The 18,292-nt window shown below is 34.3% G+C and overlaps 2 protein-coding genes and 1 non-coding gene across 3 annotated transcripts in view; 2 read left to right on the forward strand and 1 right to left on the reverse strand.

Moving 5' to 3' along the window:
- The window catches only part of LOC136815453 (N-alpha-acetyltransferase 50-like), a 431,221-nt gene that overhangs the window by 279,447 nt on the left and 133,482 nt on the right, over positions 1–18,292 (forward strand). The gene's annotated exons all lie outside the window — the stretch shown is intronic.
- On the forward strand, positions 6,218–6,290 carry Trnaa-ggc (transfer RNA alanine (anticodon GGC)). The gene has a single exon. It is a non-coding gene; the product is annotated as a tRNA-Ala (tRNA).
- LOC136815370 (uncharacterized) lies at positions 13,944–15,442 on the reverse strand. Its single transcript, XM_067071809.1, has 4 exons — positions 15,346–15,442; positions 15,050–15,115; positions 14,578–14,787; positions 13,944–14,423 (listed from the first exon to the last, which is right to left on the reverse strand). The coding sequence occupies exons 1-4, from the start codon at positions 15,368–15,370 to the stop codon at positions 14,275–14,277; spliced, it is 450 nt and encodes a 149-aa protein (XP_066927910.1). The 5' UTR covers positions 15,371–15,442; the 3' UTR covers positions 13,944–14,274.

Raw genomic sequence — 18,292 nt, forward strand, 5'->3', positions numbered from 1 at the left:
TCCACAAACGTTTTTATTTTTTTCGACAACCCAATCAAGTGATTGTACCATCAATCGGGTGACTAAAATATCGCCCGATTGAGTGACATCACTCGCTCGGGTTGGCATCACTCGATCGACGCAAAGTGCGGTACTGATTAAGGAAAGCATACAGTATTGGAGAGCTTTTGTTATTTCCTTTCTATCGCATCATACCATATCATCCGATACGATCAGCTCCATTGATATCCTGTGTGGCCTTCTTGGTAGAAAATTAAAACTATCCATCATGACGCCTGCTTTTAACCATGCAGATCATGGCTTATGATTGAAGCAATTCCCTTTCCATTTTAGCTGTTAACTGGATGCTGGACATATGCTGCCATACGTTGGAGTTCTTGAACGAAATTTGAAATGATAACAATGTGATAATACTTTGAAAAAACTGCCATCGGAGAAAGAGTATCGTGCTATTTCGATTGATTGACAGAGAACAAATTAAGGTAAACGATCGAAAGAGACAATCCAACTTGTAATGGTTATAGATTACATGATTTTTTTTTAGAAGCATACAAAAATCCGAAAACAGGCTCAGAGATGCTTAGGTAGAAAGCTTGATAAGGCTGAAAAAAATGCTCGAGTGTATGCTTAAATCTAAAGCGTAAATTTAGGAAATGCTGAAAATCCGTGAAATTCCAGCCAAAAAAGCCAAAATCAGGCTCAAGCAATGCTTGCCATATGCTTAATTTTTCCCCATATCTGAGTCTAGATATGCTTATAAGTGCAATGCTTATAAAAAACATGTATTCTGCTTTCATTGAAACTTTAACTTGGGTATTAAAGACTGATCGACAATTCAACGCAGACTATTTCATGAAGGAAGTAATGCATCATAAACTCTCGACGCCTGGATATTTTTCAATTTATTGTACTCTTATCAATATAATTCTATGATTATTTTGTAAAAATACATGGAAAAGATAAACCTTAATTAGTCTAACCGAAAATAGACCCTTAGAGAGGTAAAATTTTCTTTTTTTGGGAATCCTTGGAAAGACCTTTCGCTAAATTTTGGTAGATTTTCCCCAAAATTTTGGTTGATTCTCACCAAGTTTTGTTCGAGATTTCTGGGAATTTTGACCCTTTCTGAGGGAAAATCTTGATTCTCGTGATTTTAGAACCTCTTCTTCAGAGACTAACTTATAAATCTACACCCCATTCGAGAGACTTTTGAGGTGTGAAAAAAGATATCCGTATGGCTGTCCTATCCTTGATCCTGTTTTGATCAAGTGCACCCGGTGGGCTCTTTTTGCTATGCTATCAAAATGTTCGAATAGTGCCTTCAAAATTCCCAATATCCAGAACATTCGGATTTGGAGAATTCAAATAGACTTTTAAAGTAGTGTTTTCTCCGCAGAAGGGCCTATTGCGAACTTTCTACTTGATTTTCGACCTTTGAATAAGTACGTCTGTGATAGATTCTCATGGCGTTATACTCTGCAACTATCGTCACTTGAAGGACTACCAAATGCCTGAGCCAAGAGTGCTATATTTTCACCTCTTTTCGAGCTGGAAATACAGTGCCGTTCCCATTAAATACTGTAATCATTCTAGGCAATTTTGGGACAGTTACTTTTGCATTTTTATTTCCAGCTGGAAATAGAGAGCCGTTCCTATAAATTTGTAAATCTGCTCGTGGCAAATGTGAACGGCTATTTTAAGGAAAAGGTTGAAACTTTTTTTTTGAGAGCTAATCCCGTGGAATTTGTCCCATTTTCCAGGCATATTTTTATTTTCCAGCTGGAAATTTAGAGCCGTTCCGGACAACCTGATTATGTTCATTTTATAGAAATTTTCTCCTGGCTGGCAAAAGGGAACGGCTTTTTCGTGTTTTTGCCTCGGTGGCTGCTTCTGAACCTGCTTGTAAGAATATTCAATTTTAAGCCATACTTGATCACTTTTATTGAATTAAATAATGTGCATTACTGCAAAAATGTTATGTGATTCTTATTTGGTTTTAATTGAACCTTTAAGCTGGTAAGATTCTGGGAGAAATTGTGGTTTTATTGAAAAACCACACATTTTCACTAAGGTTTATAGGTAGAGAGAATATATGTGACTCCCCAAGCGATTTTAAGTACCTGAAAAGCCGATCGGCCTAAGTACCGCACTTTCTTTTACCGGTCCCGTACCGGTTTTCTACCCGCTTAGGCCGTTCGGTCAATATCACTTCTGAAAGCGGCTTTGAAGCGGTCTTAGCGGCTTTTTCAATCGGCCAAAATACCGGGTCCCTTTCTTTTGCTGGCCGCTTTTAATCTTTTTCGGTTGCCGGCATAATGTATAGCCTCGCTTTCGAAAATTGTAGTCCAAGCAGGACCGAAAAGAAAGGAAAAAAACAGAAAAGTAAGTGCTAGGGGAGACATTTCCCTTAAAATGTTTTGGATTGGTTTTCTACAAATATCAAAGTGCTTTATTTTTTGTGAATCAGGAGTCTTAAAACTTTTGTTTATATTGTGATGTTTTTGAATCTTCAAAAATGATATATTTTTGTGTTGATTAGGAATCTTTAAAACTTTTTTTCTGCCTTAGTCTTTTAAAGAATGAAAATGATAAGTGGCTATAAAACTAGAAGGATTTTTTTCTCTGTCCTTTTATTTTACACAGTTGTGTAGTTACGTATAGCTATCATATATTCTATCCATTTGAGTTGGGAGAAAAAGTTTTGTATTGAGAGGTAAATGTTGTCAATAACACTTGACGTACCGTGCGTGAGTGGTCCTAAATCCGACAGCCCTGCCTAATTCCGACCCCCCAAATAAAGGTTATGAAAATAAATTCTATGTTTACAAACACTCCTTCTCCAAGTTGAACGATAAACTATTGCAAGAATTCTCAAAACATCTAACAAAATGGCTATAATGTCAAAATGTCAATAATGTAAACATAAAAAAATTATGTTTCGTATAAGAAGCAATTATTGTTAATTATTTGGTTCAACTGGTTAACTGTATCAAATTTCTCAGTTTAGTTGACACTTTGGTATTTTCGTTGCGTCACAGCAAAAGGTTTTCTCATAAATTGAAGAAACGCGCGCGGAACGTAATTTCTTTTTGAAGCTACCAAAGCACCTTGAAATGAGCGGTTTTCATTTTCAAATTTTGTGATTTTTGCCAAATTAAAGTCATAGCTAAAATTTTGAGAATGTCAATTCATGGAAATAGTTGTTTAGGAGATTGCGGCAGTCTTTTGAATAACTGATTACTCCAGCAGAAATTTTTTTAATGATAACGTCATCACATCGATTTGTCTCTTACAACACAGCTGTTACCTAGAGATAGAATAAGTTATCCATTTTACTGGCTGAGTGAAAGTAATGTATGAGGAGAAACTTGGAGTAATTTATTCAATAGATGGCCGCGTTATGAATTTCAATTTCAATATTCCCTTCTATTTAACTGAAATTTGTCACTGTTGCATTTGAAACGTCCATATGCCTGCAGAACTAGATTTGTGGATTAAGTCCAAAAAAATTAGAAAAATTAAGCTTCAAAATCTTTCATATTTTTATGAGAATAAGAAAATACCTGTCACAGCTAAATTTGGTGTGTCCAGCTATCATAAAGCTGTATTCAATTTTCTCATGAAAACCGTTCAAAATACGCCACATCAGATACCAAAGGAATGGATAGTTTTTGTTCTGCCCTAACATTAAATTAATATAGCCTCATGAAGTGGATTTATTTTGATGGGTATCAAAATTTGGATTGATTCATGAGGTAAAATGTTATTGGATTCAGTTTTTAGCAATTTCAATATTTTTCAAAGTAAGGAAAATAGGCCAAATAAATCTAAATAACTTTTTCGACCTTATTGTATTTGAAGCTTGATATTTTGAAAATCTAAAGAACTAAATATTGGAATTGGAATTTTATTCGCATTATTATACCTGAACAATTATCAGCATGTAAATAAGCATCAGTTTCCCCCATCCCATAAGTTTCTAAAAAGTGATGAAGGTAGCTGATGGTAGCGTTGGCACCCTTGCCTGTTGTACAAATCTCATCAATAAGATAATTATACTGCAGATTTATGCCGTCATTGCATATCCCAAATATCCCACATTTCCTTGGGGTCTTGAAGAAAATCGGGCCCGGCTGAAGTGGGTTGTATGGGTAATGGGTTTGCTGGGCATAATCCCAGCTGTAATGGGCCAGGCCTTTGAATGAGCAAGGTTCGTGTTTTTCAAAGGCATCTTCAAAGTTTGCTGCCTGTCTTCTTGCTTCTTCCACCTTGATGAGAAAAAAATATTTGAATTTAAATTGTTTTTCGTACTTAATTATTGCATATTAGGATAAATTAACAGTTCTGTTTTGTATTAGATTGTGGGTGCTCTAACTATAATTTTTTTTAAATTGGTACTGTAATTCATTTTTCAAATTTCTATTTTAAAACTTTTTTGATAAAAAACGCCCCTCCCTCTCTCTAAAGAATGCTTTTATGAAAACCTTAGAAATCAAGTATTCAAAGTACTATTGAAGGTGGTTTTGTCGAATGACAGGCCATTATGTCCTATTTGGTCTTGAATTCTAGGGGTTATTTTGGAAAAATTCAAAAGAAAACTAAACGTGAATCGGCCTCTTATTCAGGCCGTTTTCTTTTTCCTATAGTAAAGCAATAGAGAGAGCATAAGTAAATTACGTCATTCAAACAATGGACGGACGCTTTGGCTTAACCCCATTCCCCCTTCACGCACTGCGATATATGGATGGTTTTCCCCTCTTGCTAGTGACCCCTTGCGTTTCATTACAAGAAATAAAATAATACCTGAGCCCGATAATACCGAGCCTCTTGAGTTGCTTCTATAATGTGGGTGGTTTGCTCATCCTGGGCTTTGTCGTGGTCTTCTTCATTGTTATCCTCATTGTCATTCAAATGAGACCGACCGCAAGAGTCGCTCGTTGCCTTGTTGGCACACCCAGCAAAGATCACCCATTGGTTTTGTGATAAGAACATTCGGTAGCTGCGTCTTCCATAAATGACCAAACGAACTTAGTCCAAGAAAATCAAAATTGTTCTCAATGCACAATTCCTTGTACTATTTGTAAACACTCTCTTTTGTTTCGAACGACGGGATGAGAAGAAGTTTGGCGTCACTGTCACGGTAATTTGGTACACGGCCGGGGAGAGAGATAGCGTTCGCCAGTGCATAATTTTCTATGAAATTCCTGGCCCTCTCTGTACTAACCAGATCAATTAAGTTATGAGGCAGTCTCTTTGAATTTCCGTGAACGCGTGGGGTGGGACCATTTTCATCAAAATGTTGCAGATAGCGGAATAAAGTGTCTTTGAAACAGTGTACAAAAAGAGAAACGTCTTACAACAAACATGTACCCCGCAGATAGAAAATTGTATTTTGTCACCAGTCTTGGGCTTTTGGGTAAAAAGAAAGCCCATTATCGCCATATCACGTTCCTTATCCTCAAGCTCCAGCATATCATTCCTTATTTGCTTAGCATCATCCTTTGTAAAGCTTAAGTAACAGTTTTGCTTACAAGAGCAACCTTCCCTGAAAAACTTTTCAACTCTTTCATCTTCCGAAATATCTACTTGACGCTGTCCAGACATGTTGATGTAAACGAGATCAGCTATCAATTAGGTGAGGATCTTAAATAGGGTGGGTGAAATAGTTCGAACGTGAAAGGAAAACAACAATAGTCTATCTGTGAAGTTGTAGTTCTTTTAACTACCTTTACCCATTGAGGATTTTAATTAGTTTACTTAAGTTTCTGTATCCAGCCTACTGAACTTGTGGAATTTCTGATTAAAATTTAAATATGTAAGATGGAAAAGACATGGAGGTAGAAAGAAGATTTAATTTAAATAGGGATTAAGAGGGTTTTAGAAGATTATTGATTTTAATATTATTATTTATTTGAGGTTAAGAAGAAGCATGTATTTTATGAAATATCTATTTAATAAAAGAAAAGAAAGGTATGTATATTATACATATATATGGTTTATAATATTAACTTAATTGGTTAAAATGTTTACTATAACGTAACGGTGTACTAAAAGTACATATAAAATGTTTTTGGTGGAAAAAACTTGTGCCTCTATGACTTAAAAAGTATTACTAGAACGTAATAAAAGTGAATGCTTGAAAATGCATATTAAAGTGCATAATAAGAAATAAGGACTAACTTTTATGAGTTAATCAAGATTATGAAAATAAAGGAACGAACCGATAGCGCAGTTGGGAGAGCAATCGCCCGGCAAGCGAGAGGTCGTGGGTTCAATCCCCACTCGATTCGTTACCTTTGAGAAAACTGGGACGTACATTAGTGCAGGATCCGTCGATTCATTACCCATAAGTAATACGCACTTGATTTCACAAAGGAATAAATATTTTGTATAAGATAAAAGAATAAATTTTTTGTATATGATTGTAAATACAAGAAAAGGAGAAATAAAAGGAGAATAAAAGGAAGTATATGAGAAAAGAAGATAAAGATATATGAAGTTGTTTATATTTAAAGGATGGTGGAGAACTCCACCACTTTTTGTTAGCCAGTTTTTTGCAAGTGTTTTTAGTCTGTCTTCTATTGATGACACTTTTGATTCCTGATAAAGGTCTGCGATTCTTGTTCTCATAGGTCTCCCTAATATTATCCTCAGAGCTTGATTTTGAATTTTCTCCATTCTGTATAGTTGGGCTTTAGAGATACTTAATAAACAAATATGTGAGTATTCCAGTCTTGATCTTAATAGACTTTTATATAGCATTAACAGTTTGTTCTTTGACATTTGGTATTGGTTTTTAAGGGTTCTAAGAAAGTTTAATATGTGGTAAGATTTATTAATATTATCAAAAATGTGTGTTATGAGATTTAATTGTTTGTCAAGTTGTAAGCCTAAGAATTTTATTTTATTATCTTTTTTGAGTCTAACATTTCTGACCCAGATTGACATTTTACTTGTACCAAAATTTATGTGTTTAGTTTTGTCCATATTTACCACTAAGCCCAATTTGCTAAACCAGTCAAATAAGATCTCAACATATTCATCTAGTTCAGAAGCATAGGCTTTCTTGTATCTTTCCCAAGTAGCAAGGTCGTCTGCGAATTGAGACATTTTAATTTTATTATTTACTGGTTTAGGTATGTCACTGACAAAGAGAGAAAAAAGAATGGGTGATAGGATGGAGCCTTGTGGTACTCCTGCCTTCAAAGAAAAAGTGTCAGATTTAAAATGGGAGTAATTTATGTATGCTTTCCTATCCTTTAAGTAGCTATGTAGGATATATAAAAGATATTTAGGGATTCCAAGAGTGTTTAGTTTAAATAGAAGAAGAGAGTAATTTATTTTATCGAAGGCTTTCTCGAAATCTACAAACACAGCATGCATTCTTTCACCTTTTATTTTTGCTTCTTGAAAGTCATTTAATAAAAGGAAAAGGTTATCTACAGTACTTCTTTTATTTCTGAAGCCAGACTGTTCCCTATTTATAATATTATTTTCCTCAGCCCAACTATTAATTCTATTAGCCAAGATTTTTTCAAAAATTTTACATATGGCAGGTAAAAGGCTTATAGCTCTGTGGTCGGAAATTTTCTTGGTGTTTTTTACTTCAGGAATCATTGTAATTTTGGCTGTTTTTAATGTATCTGGAAAAATGGAATTGTTTAACCAGTCATTAAAAAGTGAAGAAAGTGTGGAAAGAAGTTTATTTTGTATGGCATCATGACCTGGTGCTTTGTGGGTTTTTAGACTTTTAAGAACATAAGCTACTTCTTGTTCTGTTATTTTTTCATCTATTTCGTGCCTGGTTAATAATGGGTCTAACATGTCGTAGATTGAGTGTCGTTCTCTTCTGTGGAATTGAGTGTTTTCGAACCAGTGGTCAACTACGTACTTATGTCTTCTATCATTTGATAGGTTAGGCTGAAAGATACTTTCTTGTCTTTCTTTAAAGGCATCTGCAATGTCTTGTTTGTTTTTAATCTTGGAGCCGTCATCTTTAGTAAAAATTTGGTCTTCATGTTGAGTGTTTATTTTCTCACCATCTAAAATCGTTTTGATATAATTCCAAGTCTTTTTGGTGGTTTCCCTTTCGTTCATCCTCTTTTTGATTAAATTAAATCTCTTATCGTTACTCTTTTGAATTTCAGTTTTGATTTGCCTGTTTAATTCTGTTTTCCTGTTTCTAAGAAAATTATTGTTTTTATATTTTCTTAGCAGGTTGATAGTACTTCTTCTTTCTTTGATTAATTTTCTCCATTCCATGGACATTCCCTGGTTTTTGTTAGGTATGTTCTTAAATGGGACATGTTTATCAATTTCTCGGAGAATATTCATTAATTTATTAGTTTTTTCTTCTACTTTTTTAGTACCAAAGACTTTCTCACAAGAGAATTGATTTATGATTCTGGATGCTGTGTCCATGTTTAATTTGTGATATAATTTAACAAATTTAGATTTTTTAGGAGCAGAAGGATCAAAGAAAGAGAAAGAAACAGGTAAATGGTCAGAGCCGATGGATTTTAAGAAGTAATATCATTAATTTGGAAAAATCTGTCTGGAGAAGTAACTATTTGTTGGATAACTTCTTTAAATTCACCTTTCTTAGTTTTATAGTTTGGTGGCATCATGTATGTCTCGAAATCGTTATTATCAAATAGTTCTCTGAAGGTTGTACCTCTAGAGTTTGTTTTAAGACTACCCCAAGAGTGGTGTTTGGAATTTAGGTCTCCAACGATTATTGAATTAGGAAGAAAGAGAAGTTTTAAAGTTTCTGGATTAGCTGTGAAAGTTGGTGGAAAGTAACAACAGCAAAGATTGAAAATTTTTTGCATGTTTTGAGAGTCTGGGAAGATTTTAATTAATAGTATTTGGAATTTCCTTATGTGATCATGGGCTATGTCTTCTCTTGATAAAATTGCTGTACCCCCTCCATAGGATCTTAAAGTCCTTCTGTCCTTTCTGTTTTTCATTATAGATGTGTATCCTTTAATGTTGATGTTTTCTTTATTTATCAGTTTTGTTTCAATAAGACAGACAATGTCAGGTCTTTCCTCTGTTAAAAGTGTTTTCAGGTCTTGTTTTTTAGATTTATATCCATTGAAGTTTAATTGGATTATTTTTAGGGTCATCATTATGGCGAAGAAGAAGTAATTGGGGATTCTTGGATTAGTAGAGAGGTTGTTTCTAGTTCTTCTATTGACTGCATGAAAGTTTCTTTATTGAAGTTGCTATTATGTCTTTTTAGGATGGATTGAATGTGGAAACAGATTTCTAGGTGGGTTGTCATTTTCTGTTGTTCGATGGCATAGCAAATTTCAAAGAGGATTAAAGAGAAAGATTCAAGGTTTACAGATTTTTGGGAAAGAGATAGGATTTCAGAAGAGAGTTCAGAAGAAAGGATTTCTTTGGTGACATAGTTGTCTTTTATGTCTTCTAGGTGTTCAAAAATGATTTTGTTTTGATTTTCAACTTTTTCTAGTCGTGAAGATATTGAGTTGATTACATTGTTTACTTTCGTGACACTTTTCTCGAGAGTTGAAAATTTTGCAAAGAGAGTTTCCGTGTTTACTGTGATTTTTTCCAGAAGAGTGGCTAATTCTGTTACTTGGGATTTGACTAGACCCATTCCTTCTGTACAGCTATTGACACTGGTTTTTAATGATTCAGATTCTTTGCCAAAGTTTGCAACCTGTGCATGTGATTTTTCTAGTTGACAATATGAACTTTTTACTTCTTTGACAGAGTTGTTTATGGCTGAAATTTTGGAAGATCTTTGTCTGTCTTGTGTTGTGATGGTAGCTTTCCCCACTAGGCTCTTGTAAATGGAGCAACCTCTATAAAAGGAAGAATGGTTTTTCCCACAGTTAGCACACTTTTTTTGATTGCATTTTTTTCTGCATTCTTCTTTTCCACACCAGCTACACAAGGAGTTTTTTGTTTACAAGTGGATTGTACATGGCCAAACTTCAGACACTTTTTACATTGAATGATGTAATTTTCAATGGGGTCATATTTTCTAACAAAATGTTTGCTTATCTTGTTATTGGCTTTGATGGTGAGTGGAAATTCTTCTTCTATGTCTCCTTTTAGGACTTTGAAAACAACAAGATTACCTTCTCTTCTAAGATTATATACCTTTTTAACATAATATTCCAGATGGTCAAAGATTAATTGGAGAGAGATAGGTGGGCCAGTTTCTGGTTCCATGGCTAATTTATTGATACAAAAACTATCAATCGTAAAGGGGGTTACGCACGGAGAACGAGTCTCGTGTTCGCAAAGCGAAAGGGATTCTACAGACGCCCCAAACCCGCCCACCAGTTATGTTAGGCATGTGAATGTTGGGGCTATTCGTATCATAAGTGGGGTGTCTGGCTAAAAAGAATCTCGTATTTTTTTTTGAATTGAGTATGACAGGTAATATAGCTTAGGCCCATTAGATCATAATTTTGAGTTTCAACCAATCAGATCGATTTGATTAAGGGATTTTTAAATTGTAAGAACGATAATAACAGGTTTTGATTGATACTGCTATTCGACCGCCAAATTTTTCAAATCGCGACTAAAAAAAGTCAAAAAGTGTGAAATTGATTTTTTTTTACATTTTAGAATAGATTTAAATTCTTCTTAAATAATTTGAATATAATCACTTTTTAAGTATGGATTCCACGAAATCTCGCGCCGAAGATATTTTTCCGTACAGCAAGCCTCACGCCAAGCCTTGTACAAACATTCAATTTTTCAATAAGGGTGCAAGATTGGAAAAGAGGCGCATGCGCCAACATGATTAAGAAATTGACGCGAGCGTAAGCGAGCGAAAGCAAATTTAGCCAAATGAAAGCTAAAAATCGATGGATTATGGAGTCATTCACGCCGAGCTGGAATTATTACTTTACGCCAACTGAAAATCAAACAATCTTTGTAAGTACCCTTACGCCAATGCGCCAAAAACTTTTCAGTTGTACGCCGAAGATCTTCGGCGTAAGTTACATGAAATCCATACTGGCAGTTTTTACATCATAAATACAGTTAATTTATTATGTAAAAAAATGTTACATCCTATATGATAGAAAACCACATTTTATCACTTTCTTTCAAGAGATGTGATAAGATGTATCGCATAAAATTTGAGTAGCCACTAAACTTCACTAAATCGATACAATAAATAAATTTTGAACTGCATGCTCTGATGTTTGATAAATTTAATTTTTAAAACTTAATGTAATACTCAATAAGCTAATATTTACTTACCAAAGACAATCTCTTAAAAGCCACAAAATTTCACATTTTGGGTTACAGTTTGATCAAATATCATATTTCTATATCTGAAATGACTATTTTCCAATAATTCCCGCTTAATTTCATATTACCTTTTAAGCGAAACATGCTTTTTGTTAAAGGATATTGTTTTTTTTAAATAAACCACAAATACTAACAAATTGAGCCAAATTTCTTCACTCATATGGTTTCTTCAGTCCTTTACCAGGGTATCCCCGAAATCTTGACTTGCTTCCTTCATCCGTAAAGAAGTTATAGGGCTTTCAAGTGAGCTTGTCATGGTTAGCCGCAGTGAAAATTAGCCGCATTTTTTAACACAGTTCAAACCCTTTTTAAACGCCGCCCAATTACACTACAGACTTCGTTCTTTTCTGAACAAAAAATTGAGTATATTTCTCTTTTGGGATTTTTTTCTTTCTTTGATAGCCACAATTTATCACAAATCATAGCTGTTTGAAATTTATCAACAAAAAACACCAAAAATGTCATTCTTTTTTTAACACGATCAAGTCGTTAATCCGGTGCATGCATAATGCAGTGTTCTCTGCCATTTTTGACACTCAATCCTCATTTTACCGCTATATTTAACACAATCCTGTTCGGTTACATTTTGGCAGGTGATTTCATTTTTTGTTAAAATATGGTGCTTTTTCTCATATTTTTGTAGATTTGTTAAAATTTCTCCATTTTTGAAAAAATCGAAAAAGACAACCTTTCTGTTCTGACGTCAAATAAAATTTTTGTGATACTAAGATTTTCTTCAATGGTAAAAAACAGGTTACCTGTTCCAACATAGATTGTGATGCATTTTGCAATGCTGGTGCATCAACTGAGATCAAATATTATCCGCTGATCACTGTTTAAGCTGGTATTAAAACTGTTTTTAAAATTGACTTTATTGTATTGAAAGAGCTTTTTTCTGAAATGAGTACTGATCAAATCAATATATATCTTCTTGGGAATTTTTTTGAAATACATATGCACCAATCTCTAATGCCATTTAACACATCAAGTTAATTGGAAATACCACAAAACTCATATCAAATGTCCGCATGAAGCATCATACGAACATTGTACTACCTAACTTTTGTTAATTTTTATCTAGGGGGCTAAACTTTGTAAGGAATGATTATCTTTTTTCCTAAAATTACTAAATTGTGTATATATTATAAAAACGCTTGAAGTCTATCGTGTTGGTGGTTAAACCAGATATACTCAAAGTTAGTTGTTTTATTACTAAAAAGCCTACAAGTATGCATTTACATGCGTTAGAACCTTTTAATTTTACTTTTTTCAAAGTTTCATACATTAGTTATAAAAAAATATATTTAGCACACATCAAACCATGTAAATACTTTGGGATTTAGATCACTTCACTTTCAGTTCAGATAAATCTATTACGACACTATTACTGTAGACAACAATCCCCTCCCAGAGTCGACTTTTTAATTTCAATTTAAACCTTCTTTTTATAATACTAGACTTAAGCCTGCTTCTGTCTGAACTTTGCTTTGCGTGACGCGTCATCCAGTCTCTCAAAAATCCTTTGTTGGTCCCCAGGCTAGTGAAATACTAACCGCAGAATTCTTTAAAGCCCGTCAGCTTTTTTATGCTAACTGACATAGCACTAGATAATATTCTCTGGCGTCAATCCGTAACGTAAATAAAGCCTGGGATACACGGGGACGAGGTTGAATACTAACCCAATTGCATGCATTTCTAGTACGGAGCGAACTGAGACTTTTAAAGTTCAGGTTTATCAATCGTAAAAGGGGTTACGCACGGAGAACGAGTCTCGTGTTCGCAAAGCGAAAGGGATTCTACAGACGCCCCAAACCCGCCCACCAGTTATGTTAGGCATGTGAATGTTGGGGCTATTCGTATCATAAGAGGGGTGGCTTGCTAAAAAGAATCTCGTATTTTTTTTTTGAATTGAGTATGTGTATGACAGGTAATATAGCATAGGCCCATTAGATCATAATTTTGAGTTTCAACCAATCAGATCGATTTGATTAAGGGATTTTTAAATTGTGAGAACGATAATAACAGGTTTTGATTGATACTGCCATTCGACCGCTAAATTTTTCAAATCGCCACTCAAAAAGTCAAAAAGTGTGAAATTAATTTTTTTTTACATTTTAGAATAGATTTTAATTCTTCTTAAATAATTTGAATAAATAATTTGAATAAATTAAAAATAATTGTAAATATACATCAACATTACTATAATAACCTTTTCCAACTTAAAATTAAATATTAAATAACGTATCAAACCATATATTAAACTCATGTATCTTACGTCATGTCATTTCATTCATGGACAAAAAAATTTGCAAAAAAAGAACAGGAAAAAAGAGAAGTCATTCTTCAAATAAAATCATGTGCACCCAGTCAACAAGAGTCAACAAAAACTCAATTTTAGCTAAGTTGTTAAGAATTTCTTATGATTCATTATTTGAAAATGGAAAATATATCATACTGTAAAACATATACATTATAAAAAAAAACATTCTACCGCTTATAAATGAAAACGAATGAAGGCCAGAGGGTTAAGATTAGTTTAAATTTCAGCTCAGCTATTTTTAGGAATGTAATAACAACAACAACAACAACAACAACAATTTCAATCGTGGTAAAGTAAAACGTCAACGAGGAGGGTAATCATGTAGAAAACTCTGAGTATTTTATTTTTCGAAAACTCAACAAAAAAAGTGGTGGATGAGCTTTATAATGAAGAAGATGGGGCAAAGGCACAAATAGAATTTTCAGTGTATGGGACTTTTTTCATTGAAGGAAGACACAAGAAGAAAAAATCCTAGGCATAAAATATGTTAATACTACAACCATAGACACCTTAATAATCAACACTCTATAATTTCATAGTCAAGACACTGGAAAGTTAGGTAAGAAAGCAACTTAGTTAACCTTTTTAGTATTAAACTGAATGTTGATTAAAAAGGTATCGATGACAAAAAATATTACAAAAATTTTGTTTACCTAGGTTCTCTTCTTCTTGTGGCTTCCATGATGGGAGTACCCATACAACTGGCCACCGGTCTTTACCCAGCGGCCGAACTCCAAGTGCGTGTCGGTGTGGCTGTGCCCCATCTTCTTTTTTTGTCGTGCATACCGAACGTATGCACGAGCTACAAAAAAATATATATATATAATGTATCACTGTTACTTTCATTATAGAATGACAAGGCGAAAGTTCCAATGTTCTTGATTTCCATAAACGAGGGCTCTTTTAAAAGTGAAAGAAAATTGTATAGAATAAATGAATGATATTAATGCAAATACCTTTTTGCTCGTCCACCACTTTCTCTGTTGAGTTTTCGAAAAACCCACCCCGAGCCACCCACGATCCGAATTCCCTCACGTCCCTGTCCTCCTCGTTTTCTATTTTCCTTTTCTGCCCTCCTCGTTGGTGACGCTGGTGGTAATTGAAATTGTTGTTGTTGTTGTTGTTGTTGGTTGGTTTCGACGCCGAATAAGCAGAGAACCATAATGCTGAAAAATAATTGTATTGCTGTTTCGTTATTTATTTCCGCATAATACAGCATAATTTCTTCTCCTTCACAATTTCTTACACTAAAACTAAGCCAAGCGAATATGTTCCTTAAAATATGGCCTATTATAATGGTGATTAATTGGTAATAGTTGGTAGAAGTATTTGCAAAACTTTCAAAGTATCATTTTGGTGACTTAAATAATGCAAAAACTCCTTTTTATGAAATATGTGAAGTCGTCAATCAATTAAAAAAAGCCTTACCCATTGCCTCATTTAGACGGTCCTCCTCCTGCTTAGCAACTTTTTGGGCTTGTTTCTGCGCCAATTCTAAAAGAACAATCATAATTCAGATTAGATACGCTATAAAAATACTAATAATTTACTTGACGATTGATCTTAGAGAATAATTTGAAAATAGTAAAGGTGCTGGTAAGGGAACCTTATGCTTTGCTCTTAAAAATAGTCTATTCTATTTCCAGTCAACCGAACAAATGATCTTTGAATTTAAGAGTACATTATTTCTAGCAAAGGAAATAATAGTTTGAAATAAAACATACGTGCTTGAAGTTGTTGTTCTTCCATGATATATCTCCGTTGGTGGTTGGTGTTGACTGGGTGCTGTCTGAACTGAGAATGACATAAATTTCAATTTGACATCAAACTTTCAATCAACATTGCAATTCGAATGTTTTCTTACATAATTATAGATTTTCGCTGAGTTGCATAACTTGTTGCAATACATAACTTGTTGCAACAAACCATTATGTAAGAAAACATTCGAATTTTCGGAGTTTCATTATTGTTGCATTACGAAAATCGAATGTTTTTTCAATGTTACATAAATCTGTATAAATGTAGGTTTCTGGTTTGAAATCACGTACGTGACCTACCAAAAGGCAGAAATTTGGCGGGAATTTAGTTTGGTGGATTTTGAACAAAAAACACTATCAAATTTTGAATGCACTCGATTCTACCAACATATGGCTGAAGAAGTTGCACAGTCCATTATAACAAACTAAAAAAGAAATCTTTTACATACTTTTACGATCTACCGTGAGGTCTAAAGAGGAAGGGGGGGGGTTACGCGAAACAATCAAGTACATGTTTTTTTTTAAGCATAGCGCTTATAAGCATATGAAGCTCAGATTTGCAGGATTCCTAAACATAACATAAGCATATATGTCAGCCTAAAATATTTTTTTCCAGTTGTCATTTTTATCTATTTAAAAAGGTTTGGTAGAGGTCAAGTAAAAATAAGACTTTCCAAGGTTTCCTACATTCCACTGCCCCCAAAATCTGAACAAATCTTTACAAAACTTCAAGCACGTACGTTTTTCTGAAATTTCACTACAAACTTGGGTCGAGGTGAATCATGAGCATATAATAAGCATAAGATATGCCTGGATGCTTAAAGAACTTAAGCATACAATAGCCTGACCAAGGGGCATACAATTGCTTATAAAAAAAACATGTACACAAAAAATCACATAAAAATAAAGTAGATCGAGTAGATATTTTTAAAACACCCTTGTGTCACAGGGATCTCCACCCCACTGGAAAAATATGCTCAAACTTCGTGTCCGGTGGCGAAAGATCTCTCGAATTCTGTCCCGGTTGAGAAAAGATAAATAATGCTATTCCACTGTAAAATTGGCTCTGTGGTCAAGGTTAGAAGGACATTTTTCTATTATGTTTTTGACTTAATACATACTCCCGAAATGGTAGATACACCACGTGTGGAGGAGGAGGGGGGGGTACATGGACAAAATGGGTGTCGGTTATGTGCTAAATGGTTCCTTTTTAAAACCCTCGAAAGTCTCTCAAAATCAATTCCCTTAAAAAGTTATAATATTTGGTAATTGAGTAAAAAATAGAAAAGTAGTCCCTTGAATTGTCGCAACAGCGGCAAAATTCAGTCTCTCAAAGGGTTGATTTTTCTAACTTTGGCTCGGACATATACTTCACCTCGCAAACGTAGTATCTCACCCCCCCCCCGGAACACAGCAGGAAATTGACTAGTTAAAAGTTTACTTTCAATTTATTATTTTCCCCAATTCATAAAAATAACAGCTATTTATAAAATTTTATCTTGGGCGTCGTTGGCTTTGATAGACGTCGTAACATGCTCATCCACCGTGCTAGAGTAGAAACCTGTAATAAAAAAAAACAATTGAAAGTATTTTAAAAAGTTTAAAAAGAGTGAATAGTCCCTTGATAATATCTATATTCCCCTCCCGCTCTAGATAACTTCATAGCTGGGAGAACTGATGTCTAGGAGACTCTTCTTCAAAGATTGGCGGTCAGGTCAATTTCCTCCGGTCAGACTGAGCGAACAGATAATTTCAGATTCGTTTTTAAAAAATCATTAAGAAGATATAACTTGGTTGTTATAAAACTTCAGAATACTCACTTCAACATGAAGAACCAATGAGCGTTCAGTAAGAAAGTGTGATCAATCTTGGGTGAATTAAACAATTTCGAATGTCGTAAGTGGCAATTTATAGCTTCATTATACAGCAGAACAGATAGCCCAGGAAATCTATAAGTAAACAAATTTGTTTAAGTTAACTTTTTAACATATCGTCAGAAATGCAAAATTGTTGTTTGAAAAATGTCACTCCAGTTCAGAGATATGCATGAAGTACCACCTCATACGATTTGGCCGATTTTCACTTTTAGACACTTTTATGAAGTATAAAGAGCAATAAGAAAGTAAGATCAAACTTGAGTAAATTTTGCTGTTGTGGATGAATTCGCACCAACCTAAAATAGAAAAAGAATACTATTATAAAGCATTGTCATATACGTCTGGATTAATAAGTCATGTCAGAAGAAATTTGAATCATCACGGCTGACCTCCCTACTCCCCTCACAGTCAGCCCTTAGCCACGCCAAATAGTGATGATTCATAGTGCCCATACAAAATTTACAAACAAATGTGTTTCAATGGTTATCCAAGGGAGTTGACTTGCAAACAATAATTAGTCGTACAAGGGGAATTTTATTCCATAGGCTAAAACAAGTAGTGCTGACAGCAGCTAAATACTGAGTCATTGATTTCTGGCGCCGGCCGGGATTCCGCATTTCCCTATTATGCACAAAGCTTGTTTCAGCAACAACACTATATGTTTGTTTTTTATGGCGCCGGGATTCTATGTAGATCCCTATTTACGAGTACGACTTTGATAAGGCGAGTCCTCCTTTGAATGAAGCTCTTAATTTGATAGATAGTTGGCAGGTCAAGCATTTGCTATAAGCCTTTTCATCAAGGATCAAGTTAGCGTTTCTCAGCTAAATCTATCATACCCCTCCGCTTGCCCAACAAAATAACAGCGTTGATTCCACTACATGGTAAAAACCTCTATTTCTCTCTATTTTGAGGATAAAAAACCAGATGGCTAAAGCAACATAGTTATTTCATTCTAAAAGTTTACCTTTTATATCATACATGTCAAAGAATCTATTGAAAATATGTTTTAGGTCGAATAGCAAGAAGTTGTCTTT

Source organism: Clytia hemisphaerica, unplaced genomic scaffold (genome assembly GCF_902728285.1).
Source record: "Clytia hemisphaerica strain Z4C2 unplaced genomic scaffold, Clytia hemisphaerica genome assembly, whole genome shotgun sequence".
Classification (NCBI taxonomy): Eukaryota; Metazoa; Cnidaria; class Hydrozoa; order Leptothecata; family Clytiidae; genus Clytia; species Clytia hemisphaerica.